The following is an 11,743-nucleotide window of genomic DNA, read 5'->3' as shown; positions in this document are numbered from 1 at the left end:
CAGCTCCTCATATGGGGCTTGTTCTTACTTTTAATAAATTAAAGAACAATGTGAAAACGTCACAAAGAGAAGGATAATACAAATGAGACGATTAAAAAAAATCTCTTCGTTTTATTTAAAAAAACAAAGTTTAATCTTTGAATGCAACACTTACAGTTATTAAAAAAAAATACACTTAGAGCAATATTTTCACTATTTCAACTTTTTTTAAGAAGAATACTTTATGGATACTCTTAAGGTCTTCGACAAGTATATGAATACATGCATCTTCTGCTTGTTCTCCTCAGCTTTTGAACTATAATATATCTTCAACAAGAAGAAATTTTTTTTTTTCGCAAGTGTTAGCTTAAGTGTTCCATTTTACTTTCTCAGTTGACAACACATTTACGTCGCAAAAGAGTACATTCTCATCATCACCAATCGTGCAGACATTCGTCACAGCCCAGAGGATCATTTCTCGTTTCAAGGATATGTCATACTAAATTTAAGTTGGGTCACAATATTCTATTTTCAAGTCAAAACCATGAAAATAATGTTTGCAAATTCATTAACGACAAAAAAACAATAAGTATACAATATTATACAGCATCACATCACATCATCACACATCTTTCGTCGGTCCAAGGAATAGACAATTCCGCAATTTTCGTCTTTATTTTCTACTATTTACCCGACTTTCAAACAATTTTTCGTGATTTCTTACTATCAAATCCTTCATCCTCAATAGCTATTATAAGTCGTGAATACTAATAATATTAATGCAAGATATATTGTGAGGAACAATCACTTATATCCCTAAACTATTTTATCAGCACTCACTTCTCTTGAATCTAAGGCGACTCGGTAAGGTTAAGATGTTATGTGAGAATCATGTGAAAGACAAATGATAATGTTTGAGGAAATAAAAGTAACATTGTTGGGAGTTGCAAGTACCGACAAACTAAGTTTATTAAGTACATATGGCTACACTCTCATAATACATGAGGTATATTTGAAATTAACTCATACTAAAATCATAACATTTGTGACTAGGTCAAGAAACATAAATAGGAAGACTTATTGGCAGTTTGAATTGAAATTTTCAAACACCAAACAGTCACAAGGTAACCATGAAGAAATACGGAAGACTTATACCTTGACGAAGTTACAATTCAAACATAACACGAGTCTCTGTTTTATATTATATATATCCACTCATGACAAGCATGATATTTATTTACTAAGTCTTGGTAGACATGATACATTTACTGAAATGAAGCTGTATACGCCCTTCATCACCCTACGCAATAACTTGCAAGCATCTTCATCAGAGCACATAGCTGATAGATTTTAAGCAAAGAATTATGTGGTGATGAAAATATAAAAATGAGAATTTTGGAGAGAAAAAAAAATCCTTGTGGGCTGCAACTGTCAAGAAAATCAAGGGCACAACCGCGGACACAGCAAGATATCCACAATCTCTCTCTGAAGTCAAATTCTCTCGTAGTTGAGTTGGTCCGACTGTCAAGAAACATAAACAGAGAGCTTAGAAACTCAAGTATTGTAATATGCTCTCGAAAAATATAGTGCGCAGGTATAGCGACACATATTGTGATAAAGATGCTAATATTTGAAGCAATTTTAACCTTAATGAGCATATCTGTAGGAAGCCATGCAGGAGCAGTAGGGATTCCGACCCAAGCAATCTGTAATAAGAAACAATGATGGAAATTTGACGTTTACAGGTTTTTACTCAGAAAGAAATGCAGATCTTCATGGTTTTGGCCAAAACTAAGAAGAAATTTATTCAAAGGCAGAAGATTCGAGCAGTAAATTTTGCAGTTGACATGTGAATGAACACCAGAATTGTTCCCCTGTGCTCTAAAATCTATTGACAGCCAAAAGGTTGATAGAGCTACAACAAAGAGAAAGAGGGAAATAACTTACGAGAGCATATTCTCCTGTTTCAAAGATCCTGATATCCAAAACCTGGCCAAGCAGAGCAAAATAAATAAATAAAAATAAAAAGGTAAACAGAAGGAAATGAAATAGTACTAGGTAGATGGAACTCATAGAAAAATATGTGAAAATACCAATGAAACAAACAAAAAGTTGGTAAAAAGTTTATCTGAAGGGGAAATAGACGATTTAATAGATATTACTTAATAGGAAGTACCTCGCCACGATCTTCATATATGTAGTCCAAGCCTTTGTAATAAGGGGGATGCCCAACTGATAAATACTGAAATCAAAATTTCAAATTGCTATGTATCGTTAAAAGGCATAGGACTTTGGAAAGTAAAATCATTTAACAAACTACGATTTAACTGTATAACATTTTACGTTATGAAAATAGTGATAATGAATTGAACTTACGTTGATACTATTTAGGTACTTCTCTTTATCCACCCTTACAATTTGTCCTTTCTTCACTGCAACAAGAAATACATAATAAGAGGCAAATATGAGCTTAAAAAGAGCACATGAGGCATTATTGACTTGTTTCGAAGGTAAAAGATTTACTCGAGTATTCTGGTTTCTTTGGCCTCAAGGGCTTTGCAGAGGAGGCTGAAGCTTCGCTTGAAGCCTGAGCAGTCTTCTTCTCCTTGTCGGGCTCCGCAGAGGTCGCCGCCTTTATCCACAGTGTTCGAACACCAGCATTCTTCTTTCCCTTGCCTTTCAATGGTGAGGCACGTATTTTGTGAGTTGAGGAGCTCGAGAAGAGAGAGTTTGAAGATGATAACAGAGAAGCCATGAAGCTGCAAAAGGCAACAGAATGAAGTCCTCTTTCTCATCCATTGGTTTCCCGCTATTTCTCTGCTTCAGATAAGATCCATTTGGGGCACGTCATACACCAGTGGGTCCCACTTCATGTATCCTCATCGACGCTAGGACTGTTTTAAGCGTACATAATCCAGTAAACTTTGCCAATTTTAAGTAGATAAATGAGAAGGTAAACAAATTTCTGTACACATTGGGTCTGCTCTCAATATGCAACTTATTTGAGACAAACAAAAAATTTCTATTCTTACCATTTTTAAGTATATAAATGAATACACACCTTTACTCTATACAGAACTTGGATCGTGTATGCAATTTCACAATTACATTGATCATGTAGGGACAACAAAAACTGATACGACAAGGAACCGATCTTTTTCTTTTCTTTTACATTTTTATGTTTGATTGATCCATCAGAGGCAAAAGAGATGCTGCTATCGATTTTTTACAGGTATAATTGGATCACCATCATTATCTTCTCCTTGGGGAACTGTATGTTGTTTGCGACTTAAACTGTGGAAGCTCTGGCAACTGATCAAAGTTATTGCATGCCCTTGTGTGATATAGAGAATAATTGCTTGGTCCATAGTTAATAGCTCCTGCCGAGAAAACTGGATGAGGAGGAGAAGGCAAGCAGCTTCGATTACCATGCTTAAACTGGCGATGAGGGCTTGAGCAGGGTGAAACAGAGCAGGGCGAAACCGGGAGAGACATGTTCGCTCTGGCCCTGAGCAGATGAATGCAGCAGAAATTTTTAACTTGTGATTTTAAGAAAGGAAGAGATAAAAAAACTGTGATTGGTAGAGAAATTGTTAATACCTTTGGTTCCTAGATGTTGAGGGGAACTCTATCAAGTGCCCCACTCCATAATCTCTGTCACGCAGAGGAGATAAACTTCGATTTGGAGAAAGATCCATGGCACCCTGAATAGAATTAGCAATTGTGTGTACAATTAGTTATGACAATACTGCAGCAAACCCATTCCTCACGACAAAGCAAAAAAGGCTTACTTGCAGATAGACCCCTGATATTATAGGGAGGTAGCAATTTATTATCTCTGAACATGTTATTAGCACTTGCTCTTTAATGTCCGAACGGATTATCTCCTTGTTATTTGTACACATTACATGGGAATCGTGTGGTGTTAATGTGTTAAAAAGAAATCCTGTAATATTTCATTCTGTTGCAGAAAAAGATCCCATATTCTTTACATGTGCTGAATATACACTCCTATACTATACAATGTATTGGTAAGAAAGAGAATTCCGCTTGACGCCAAGGAACTCCAACAAATTAAAAAAATTCAGATATAACAAAGTGTCAAACCCAGTATGGTAAAGGGGATGTATTTGCAATTAACCCAAACAGAAGTTATTTACGTATTGGTATTTGATATTTGTAGCATTTGGGCACAGTGAAGCAAGAAGCAGAGAGATTGACAACATACCTCAAACCAATGCTAGAGACAAAAACTTCATAGAATTTAAGAACAGACGCTATAATATAATATAAATTCAAAAAAATGTATATAACTGATTTATGCAGTCTGAAAAAACTTCCAAAATTAACAAATCTGAAAATAGTGAGTTAATCGACATGATCATTTTCAGGTCTTACTTTATTGGATTTTTTGCAAGCATCTTACGCAGCCCTAGAATGAGTCGTTAAACCTTGGGTACTCCCCTCAGGATTTACCTAAAATTTTGTGGTGGATAATCCCAGCGGGATTCATGCGGCTCATGATAAGCTCTCCATGTATTATAAACTAATATATAAAAGTTGAAACTCAGCAGTTTTAATGCCTTTGAACATGCCTGAAGCGGTTGCAAAAAGAACAGCTTTTAAGTAATATATCAGGCGAGATCACTTAGTTGAAAGTGAAAATTTTATCAAATTATATGACTTTTTGTTAAAAAAATTTAAAATCATTCTTAGGAGGAGATTCCATGATTTTGGTGTAACCCTTTGGATTACTACTAAAGGAGACCCCTTAACTCAGGCATCTGTTATAATTCGTGGACAACTGATTTAATAAACAAACAGAAATTTCAACTCCAATAATTCAAAACTATCTGTAACAAAGAGTTAAAAAGATCTGGTAGCAGTAAATTCCATTTTTCAGAACATATAATACAAATATTCAACAAAAAGACGGTAGATCATGAAAACCATACCATTCTCTGGGTTTCAGCTGAAATAGAAGGCAACGCTTCCCTGAACATACTGGATTTTGTGGGTCTTATTGATGCTTGATCTCGAACAAAAGGATGTTCCATCAACTGAGCTGCTGTGGGACGAGCTGCAGGATCACGTTGCAAGCATAGCTTTACAAAACTCTTTGCGTCAGAGGACAGATGATCCGGGATATCTGGTATATCTTTGCTGTTCCCAATCTTAAAAATTGCAGGTACCTATTAATTCCAACAAAATGAAAGCTCTAAGTTTGCAGAAAAGATTGCAGTGCAAAGCACTTCCATAAAACAAACACAGATACTATCTTAGATTCAACTATCAACAAAAAAAAGTGCTATCCAATAACATGGGTAAGAGATGCACACCACTGGAAACTGGCTCCAGGGAGGTTTAGAAGTTGCCATCTCAATGACCGTACAACCAAGGCTCCAAATATCCACTGAGAGATTGTATCCATTGCCATTCATGACAACCTGCATAATATTCGAGCATAGGGAAGCAGAAACTGGTTAGTAAGACAAGCAAACAATGATGTTAATGCTGTAACTATCTCCCAAAAATACCAACCTCAGGAGCCATCCAGTAAGGGCTTCCTTTGAAAGAACGTATAGAAGTATAAGCTGATATCTGATCCCAGAAAAGAGAACAATAATATAAGCTACTTGGCAGAAACTCCCATATAATGAAAATTTGACAGGCCCGATAATAACCAAAATTTCAATAGTAAGGATTGCTGGCGAAACAAAATAAATTGACAGGTCTTGCTCAAAGGACTAGCACTTGAAACACCATATAGCCTTATTATCAGTGTTCTAAATGTTGGATGCCAGGGACGCACAGAAAAAATCCATATCGGATGACAGCTGCGGTGAGTATATGGGATGCCAAATACAGGGCTAAATAATTGATTCAGTCTATCCACCTTTCCACAACAATGTTATCCCGTCATTTTCCCAAGAAATTAGTTCAGCCATGAAGAACAGTTCGTTTTTAAGAAGGCCCCATAAAAGAATTGACAGGACCTTATAAAAAATTGTCAGCCTATCATGAACCTGTATGGGTTGATGCTGAGTTACTGATTCACGAAACTACTGACAAGTGGCTTCTTGCAATCGCCATGATCACTGCCAGCTAGGAAACCCCTACAGGTTTAAGCGGATGCGGATAGTAACTAGAATGGCTAATACAATTTGGTAGGTTCGAGCGGTTCGGCTTGAAAAAAACTAGAATGCGTATATCACACACACACACACACACAACACACACACACACACCACACATCATATATATATATGATATTAAGTATATATATATTATATATATTTGTATATATATATATATATATATTATAGATATATATATATATATATTATATACACACACACACAATATCTGCACGCAGCACGCGCACACACATATATATATGTATGTATTATGACGTACGTGTGTGTATATATATACAGAGTAAAGCTCTTATAACGTTAAGTGGATAGAGCACTTGTCCACTAAACTTTTTATCCATTCATTATGCTTTGAGATTTGTGCTACATATCAATGTTATCTTTGTATATCTATGCCTTCATTTGTATCATATGCTAGCACAAATCTCAATGCAAATCAATGGATAAAAAGTTGGTGGCACAAAAGGGCTCCTATCTACTTAAGTTTATAGGAGCTTTACTCTCTCTCTCTCTCTCTCTCTCTCTTCTCTCTCTCTCTCTCTATTTATAGTATATATATATATATATATATATATATATATATATTATAATATGTATTATATAATGATGACACTTAGATAACAAAAAATCTACATAGCCAAACAAGGCTGTTCATTTTGGGTTGTGCTCTGTATACAACACCAGTGAATGAACAAATATAATACGTTACCTAGATATATCACATACAAAAATAAATTTTCGAGCTCATCCAATAATAAATGTAACTTTTAAAATTCAAAGGTGCCTTACATGTTTGGCCATACCAAAATCAGCAAGCTTAACTTCGCCGTTAGGATCTACAAGTATGTTTGCTCCCTTAATATCCCTGCATGCAACTCATCAACTGCAGTTAGTTGAATTGATAGGTATTATTTCTGCTGCAAATGACATAGACAAGAGCAATTGAACACCTGTGTACCGTATTTCTCCCATGTAAGTACGTGAGACCAGCAAGAATCTGCCTTGTATAACTGCGAACAACAGGTTCCCCAAAGGATCCATATTCCTGAAGTAACTTGTAAATAGATCCACCAGAAACGTATTCAAGATAGACTGAGAGTTTGTCATCAACCTGTACAAGGAAATTTTATAACCAGTCAGTTGACTACTTTTGCACAGCTATCTCGATCAATTTGACACAAGAACTTCTACAGAAAAGTTTTCATCTAGAAACTAGTATGTAAATGAAGGTAAATTACTACTTTTAGAAGGTAATTATTACTTCAGAAGCAGTTAATAATATAGACATAAAATATGTTCTTCCATTCTGTCTAGATATGGGAAGACAAAATGATGGACCCTAAAGAGTATAATCCAAAATATACCTCTCTTCCAATTAGCAGTGGGAGAATGCATCCAATTAGCAGTGGGAGAATGCATAGCTATGTCCAAATCAAAGGGAAAAAATCACGATGATTTGGTGTTAGGTTTGATCTTTTCAATAATTAAGCAGCTAATTCTTTGAAGAGAATCACATGTCAAATATATCCAATTTCAGCAACAAATTTGTTAACATGAAGTTGTACATCAGTCATTCTCATCGTATACATAAAGCACACATCATAGCATTGGGACTAACAACCTTCAGAACCCACATCTTGTTTTCTATAATAATGAAAACCATGCTTTCCGTACAGCATGGAATGCTCTCTTATGAGATGAATAATTTTCCAGAAATTTGCAGACTAACATTGCAGCCAGTGCTTCTAGTTACGAAGTATGTAAAGCACAGGGTTGACACCTTATCTTGTAGCATCCCCTTTCTCTTCCCCTACTGATATCGATTTGTGAAACTATCTTCTTGCTTAATTGCTGAAGTGTAACCCAAAGAAGTCTATATAACTGAAGGGGGGAAAGAGGTGAAAAAGCAGATTTAGAAATTACCATTTCACTTCCATAGTACCGAACAATGTTTGGATGTGAGAGCTGACTGAGCAAAGTTATTTCCTGAAAATTTTGAGATTGTTTTTAAAATCAATGTTTGAATTTTGAATATTTGCATTGCAATAATGAAAACATGTTACAAAAGAACCAAACATTTGACAAAAATAAAGAAGATTAGATTTAGGGTGTTGCCTGGTTTAGTTGCCTTAGGCATTCTTTTGAATTTGAATCATCAGAGATGACTTCAACCTCTTTAATTGCACACATTTGCCCACTTTCACTGTAGCAGAGTGGAAAAATCAAAGAGCTCTTGTAAACTTTCAGTGTTTAACAGAAAGGTCAGATTTACTACACAGTAGCAAGAATAGAAATATGGAAATGCTAAGTGTTCTGCAAGAGCTGTACTACTCTTGTACTACTAGACACAAATAAGTGGGATCCATAGGAACTCATAATTTCTCTTTGCAATTCAAAAAAAAAGTCCCCCTTTTTTGTGTAGTAGTACAAGAGTAGTATAACTCTTATGTACAATTATCACAACTCTAAAAAAAATTTAATATATAAAGTTCATTTATGGCCTAGGTTACCCAGACACTTCATCTTGGCTCGTGTATTTGTGTCCAACAATTCCTGTGTCTGTGTCCGTGTCCGTGTCAAACACTCCATGGACACTTCTTGAGTATAAACATATATTTATGCAGACGTGTGCCCAACTATATAATACATGTTTTAGTTCAAAACACTCATGATACACTTCTTAGACATTTATGTTACACTTCATCTCAAATTTCTACAACTCATTTGGTTTGGATCAGGTTCGTTTCAGCCCATACCACGTTCATAAGCATGATTTAAATGGTCATTTGCATACATACTTCAAAAAAGAGTGGTTTTTCAATTGATAATCTATTCAATCAAGAGTAAAGCTCTTGTAAACCTAAGTGAATAGAATCTCTTGTCCACCAACTTTTTTATTCATTAGATTTTCTTTGAGATTCGTGTTGACATGTGATACATGTCAAGGCACACATCTCAAAGATAGTATTGATGTGTATCACATGCCTACATGAATCTCAATGCAAATCTAATGGATAAAAAAATTGATGGATAGAGCTCTCAATCAACTTAAGTTTATTCTAGGCTTACTCAATAAAAGAAACATCAAAATGGTATACGGATTTTAGTTCTCATAACATATAATTAAAAAACAATATCGATCTCATATAAATTACTATTTTTCATATGCATATATAGTCGTGTCCCCTTATCTTATATTTTACAAATTTATTGGGTCCTATATCCGTAGCCGTGTCCATGTCCGCACCCACACCCGTACACGTGCAACATAGTTTATGGCTTACTCCTCAATAAAAGAAACATTAAAATGGTATACAGATTTTAGTTCTCATAACATTATAATTAAAAAACAATATCGATCTCATATAAATTACTATTTTTAATATGTATATATAGCCATGTCCCCTTATCCTATATTTTACAAATTTACTGTGTCCTATATCCGTAGCCGTGTCCATGTCCGCACCCACACCCGTACACGTGCAACATAGTTTATGGCTTATTTGTATTTTAAGAGGCATTCTCTATAGTACAAATTCTCACTATACATTCATTAGTGTTATAGAAGTTCAGTAAAATTTTGATTTATTAGCTTACAACTTTTAAAAGTTGTTAAATAATAAAGGATACATACCCGTTGAATCCAAGATATACATGGCCGAATGTTCCTCTGCCTAACAATTTCCCCTTTTTCCATTGTGATGGAAGAGAACGTGAAGATGAAGAGGAAGAAGACCCAGGAGAGCTTGGAGGAAGGGGGAGCGGATGAGGTGGGCTCTTCATATCATCTTGTCTTAGTTTCGGAGAACCCGGGCTTATGCCAAGTGCTCTTGGATGTGTAGGGGATGTAGGAAGAGGATGGCCTCTAACACCATTGGCCGTATTAAATAAGTGTGACTCCCTTTTGGGAGATACTGAAATATCACGACACTTCTGATGCTCCAACACTGTATTCACCATGAGGTGATGCTTGTCTTCTGCCACATGGAGTTGCCTATGTGAGTCATGTAACGAGTTTCTGCCCCTCAGCACGTTGACGGGGTCTGAATTTCTAATAAACCCAACAAAAAATTAATGAATTAAAGATAAATTCAAACTTAATGCACCCTCTTCACATAGTTATTTACATTTATGTACATATGATAAGACACTGATGCATCATTGCAAAGATGTTAAAAGACATCAAAGTAACAACTACCACCAAAATTGACCCACTTTAACATTCCTAAAGAGAAGAACCATGGAATAATCACATCGAAAGTGATAGCACAACATAACTAAATCAACCTAAATAACCGCCTCAAACTTACAAATTAAAGAACATGCTTACTAAAAAGCTTAACCCAAGCAGGAATTAATACACAGAACAGATTTCAAGCAATCAATCCTAAACCAATACATCAACAACGTCTTTATTCTAAGTTTTTGGGTTGACCATACGAAATTTGCACTCTTTCATTCAGTTCCATTTTGGATCATCCCCTTCATTAAGTTAATTATTATCATATCCTTCTTAATTGCTTCCAACAAAGTTCTTCCGGGCCTATCTCTATCCCTCTTTGCCTCATTAATTATAACTTCATCATTTTGCTTAACAGTTATGTTTGGTATCCTTTGTTGTACATAATCAAACCATCTCAATGATAGCCTCTCAGTCCGATTTCCTGCGGATGCAAATTGCAACATTCTCGTTTCCGCTGCACTCATTTTTTTTCACATGATGTTTTTAATCCGAAGTCAATCAATTTTGCAATTATAAAACAATCCGAATCCAAGAGCTTGGTTACAGTTACTGCTTTACACAGCCAAATTACCAATTCTAACAATTTCACAACATAGGCCCAATCAAAAACACAAACTTTCCCCCAAAAGAAAAGGTATTTTCCCTTTGATTAGTTACCTGTAAAACCCAAAATCCGGCGCCTCATCGGACCCCGAGGAGCTAGCGCTAGAAGCGGACGCGGTGGCCGAGTGGCCGAACCCTGCCGCAATCCACCGGCAGAGGCGACGAGCGTGGGCTGACGCGCCAGCGGGTGGCCGAACGTAAACGGCCGGGTCTCGGCCGACGAACCCGAGACCGTTTAAGGGGAGATAGATCCTAGCTTTTCCTCGCCTAGAAAGCCTTTCATCCGAAGCTGTTGGCTTGCTTTTCTTGCTGGATTTTCAGTTATCGGGTTCGGTGTCGCGGGCTGGAGCTGCAGCTGGCGAGGAATCGGGTTTGGGTTTGGATTGATTTGCGTGACACCAACCTGGCATTCGTAGCAGAGGACGGAGAATTTCTATGAGAGAGAGAGAGTAGGGGAGGGGGTTTGGAGGCAGAGGAGAGAGAGAGAGAGAGAGGAGGGTATTGGGGATTTTGATGGGCGGGGGTAGAAGGTAGAGGTGGGTGACAGCTCAGAGCGCGCCGGGAGAGCGGTCGTGGTTTTCATTAGTCTGCACCGACTGTGCGGGGTGCATCCACGGGGGGGCAGTGCGGCGGGGCCCACAAGGCAAAGGTCGGTGTAGGACAGGGAATTATTATTTAAGAGAAATATATTTTACAGCCTCAGTGTCAAAATCCGATATTTCGCAGGATGAATAAACACCTTTGATACTTCTCTCTCTGTCGT

At 36.7% G+C, this 11,743-nt stretch overlaps 2 protein-coding genes across 2 annotated transcripts; both read right to left on the bottom strand.

Moving 5' to 3' along the window:
- On the bottom strand, positions 1,030 to 2,789 carry LOC109830283 (NAD(P)H-quinone oxidoreductase subunit O, chloroplastic). The gene is made up of 7 exons (XM_020397501.1): positions 2,503 to 2,789; positions 2,356 to 2,411; positions 2,156 to 2,221; positions 1,927 to 1,968; positions 1,626 to 1,685; positions 1,433 to 1,500; positions 1,030 to 1,301 (listed from the first exon to the last, which is right to left on the bottom strand). Exons 1-6 carry the CDS (start codon positions 2,732 to 2,734, stop codon positions 1,471 to 1,473), a joined length of 486 nt encoding a protein of 161 aa, XP_020253090.1. The 5' UTR covers positions 2,735 to 2,789; the 3' UTR covers positions 1,030 to 1,301; positions 1,433 to 1,470.
- Positions 2,981 to 11,106, bottom strand: LOC109830282 (mitogen-activated protein kinase kinase kinase 3-like). The gene is made up of 11 exons (XM_020397500.1): positions 11,035 to 11,106; positions 9,769 to 10,185; positions 8,250 to 8,337; positions 8,058 to 8,120; positions 7,085 to 7,245; positions 6,924 to 6,999; positions 5,521 to 5,580; positions 5,319 to 5,426; positions 4,935 to 5,171; positions 3,580 to 3,683; positions 2,981 to 3,487 (listed from the first exon to the last, which is right to left on the bottom strand). Exons 2-11 carry the CDS (start codon positions 10,092 to 10,094, stop codon positions 3,232 to 3,234), a joined length of 1,479 nt encoding a protein of 492 aa, XP_020253089.1. The 5' UTR covers positions 10,095 to 10,185; positions 11,035 to 11,106; the 3' UTR covers positions 2,981 to 3,231.

This window comes from Asparagus officinalis, chromosome 2 (assembly GCF_001876935.1).
Source record: "Asparagus officinalis chromosome 2, Aspof.V1, whole genome shotgun sequence".
In the NCBI taxonomy this organism is placed as follows: Eukaryota; Viridiplantae; Streptophyta; class Magnoliopsida; order Asparagales; family Asparagaceae; genus Asparagus; species Asparagus officinalis.
This window is presented reverse-complemented; position numbering and strand designations above follow the sequence as displayed.

Bases quoted from the DNA above. Each gene is read 5' to 3' on its own strand.
- LOC109830283 (XM_020397501.1), bottom strand. From the start codon at position 2,734: ATGGCTTCTCTGTTATCATCTTCAAACTCTCTCTTCTCGAGCTCCTCA. The intron at 2,412-2,502 runs GTAAATCTTTTA...TTCTTGTTGCAG, and splicing joins AAAGAAACCAGAATACTCGA to TGAAGAAAGGACAAATTGTA. The intron at 1,969-2,155 runs GTACTTCCTATT...CTGCTTGGCCAG, and splicing joins TATATGAAGATCGTGGCGAG to GTTTTGGATATCAGGATCTT.
- LOC109830282 (XM_020397500.1), bottom strand. From the start codon at position 10,094: ATGGTGAATACAGTGTTGGAGCATCAGAAGTGTCGTGATATTTCAGTA. The intron at 8,338-9,768 runs GTATGTATCCTT...ACTCTGCTACAG, and splicing joins GTATATCTTGGATTCAACGG to TGAAAGTGGGCAAATGTGTG. The intron at 5,172-5,318 runs GTGTGCATCTCT...TGGAATTAATAG, and splicing joins CCTGGAGCCAGTTTCCAGTG to GTACCTGCAATTTTTAAGAT.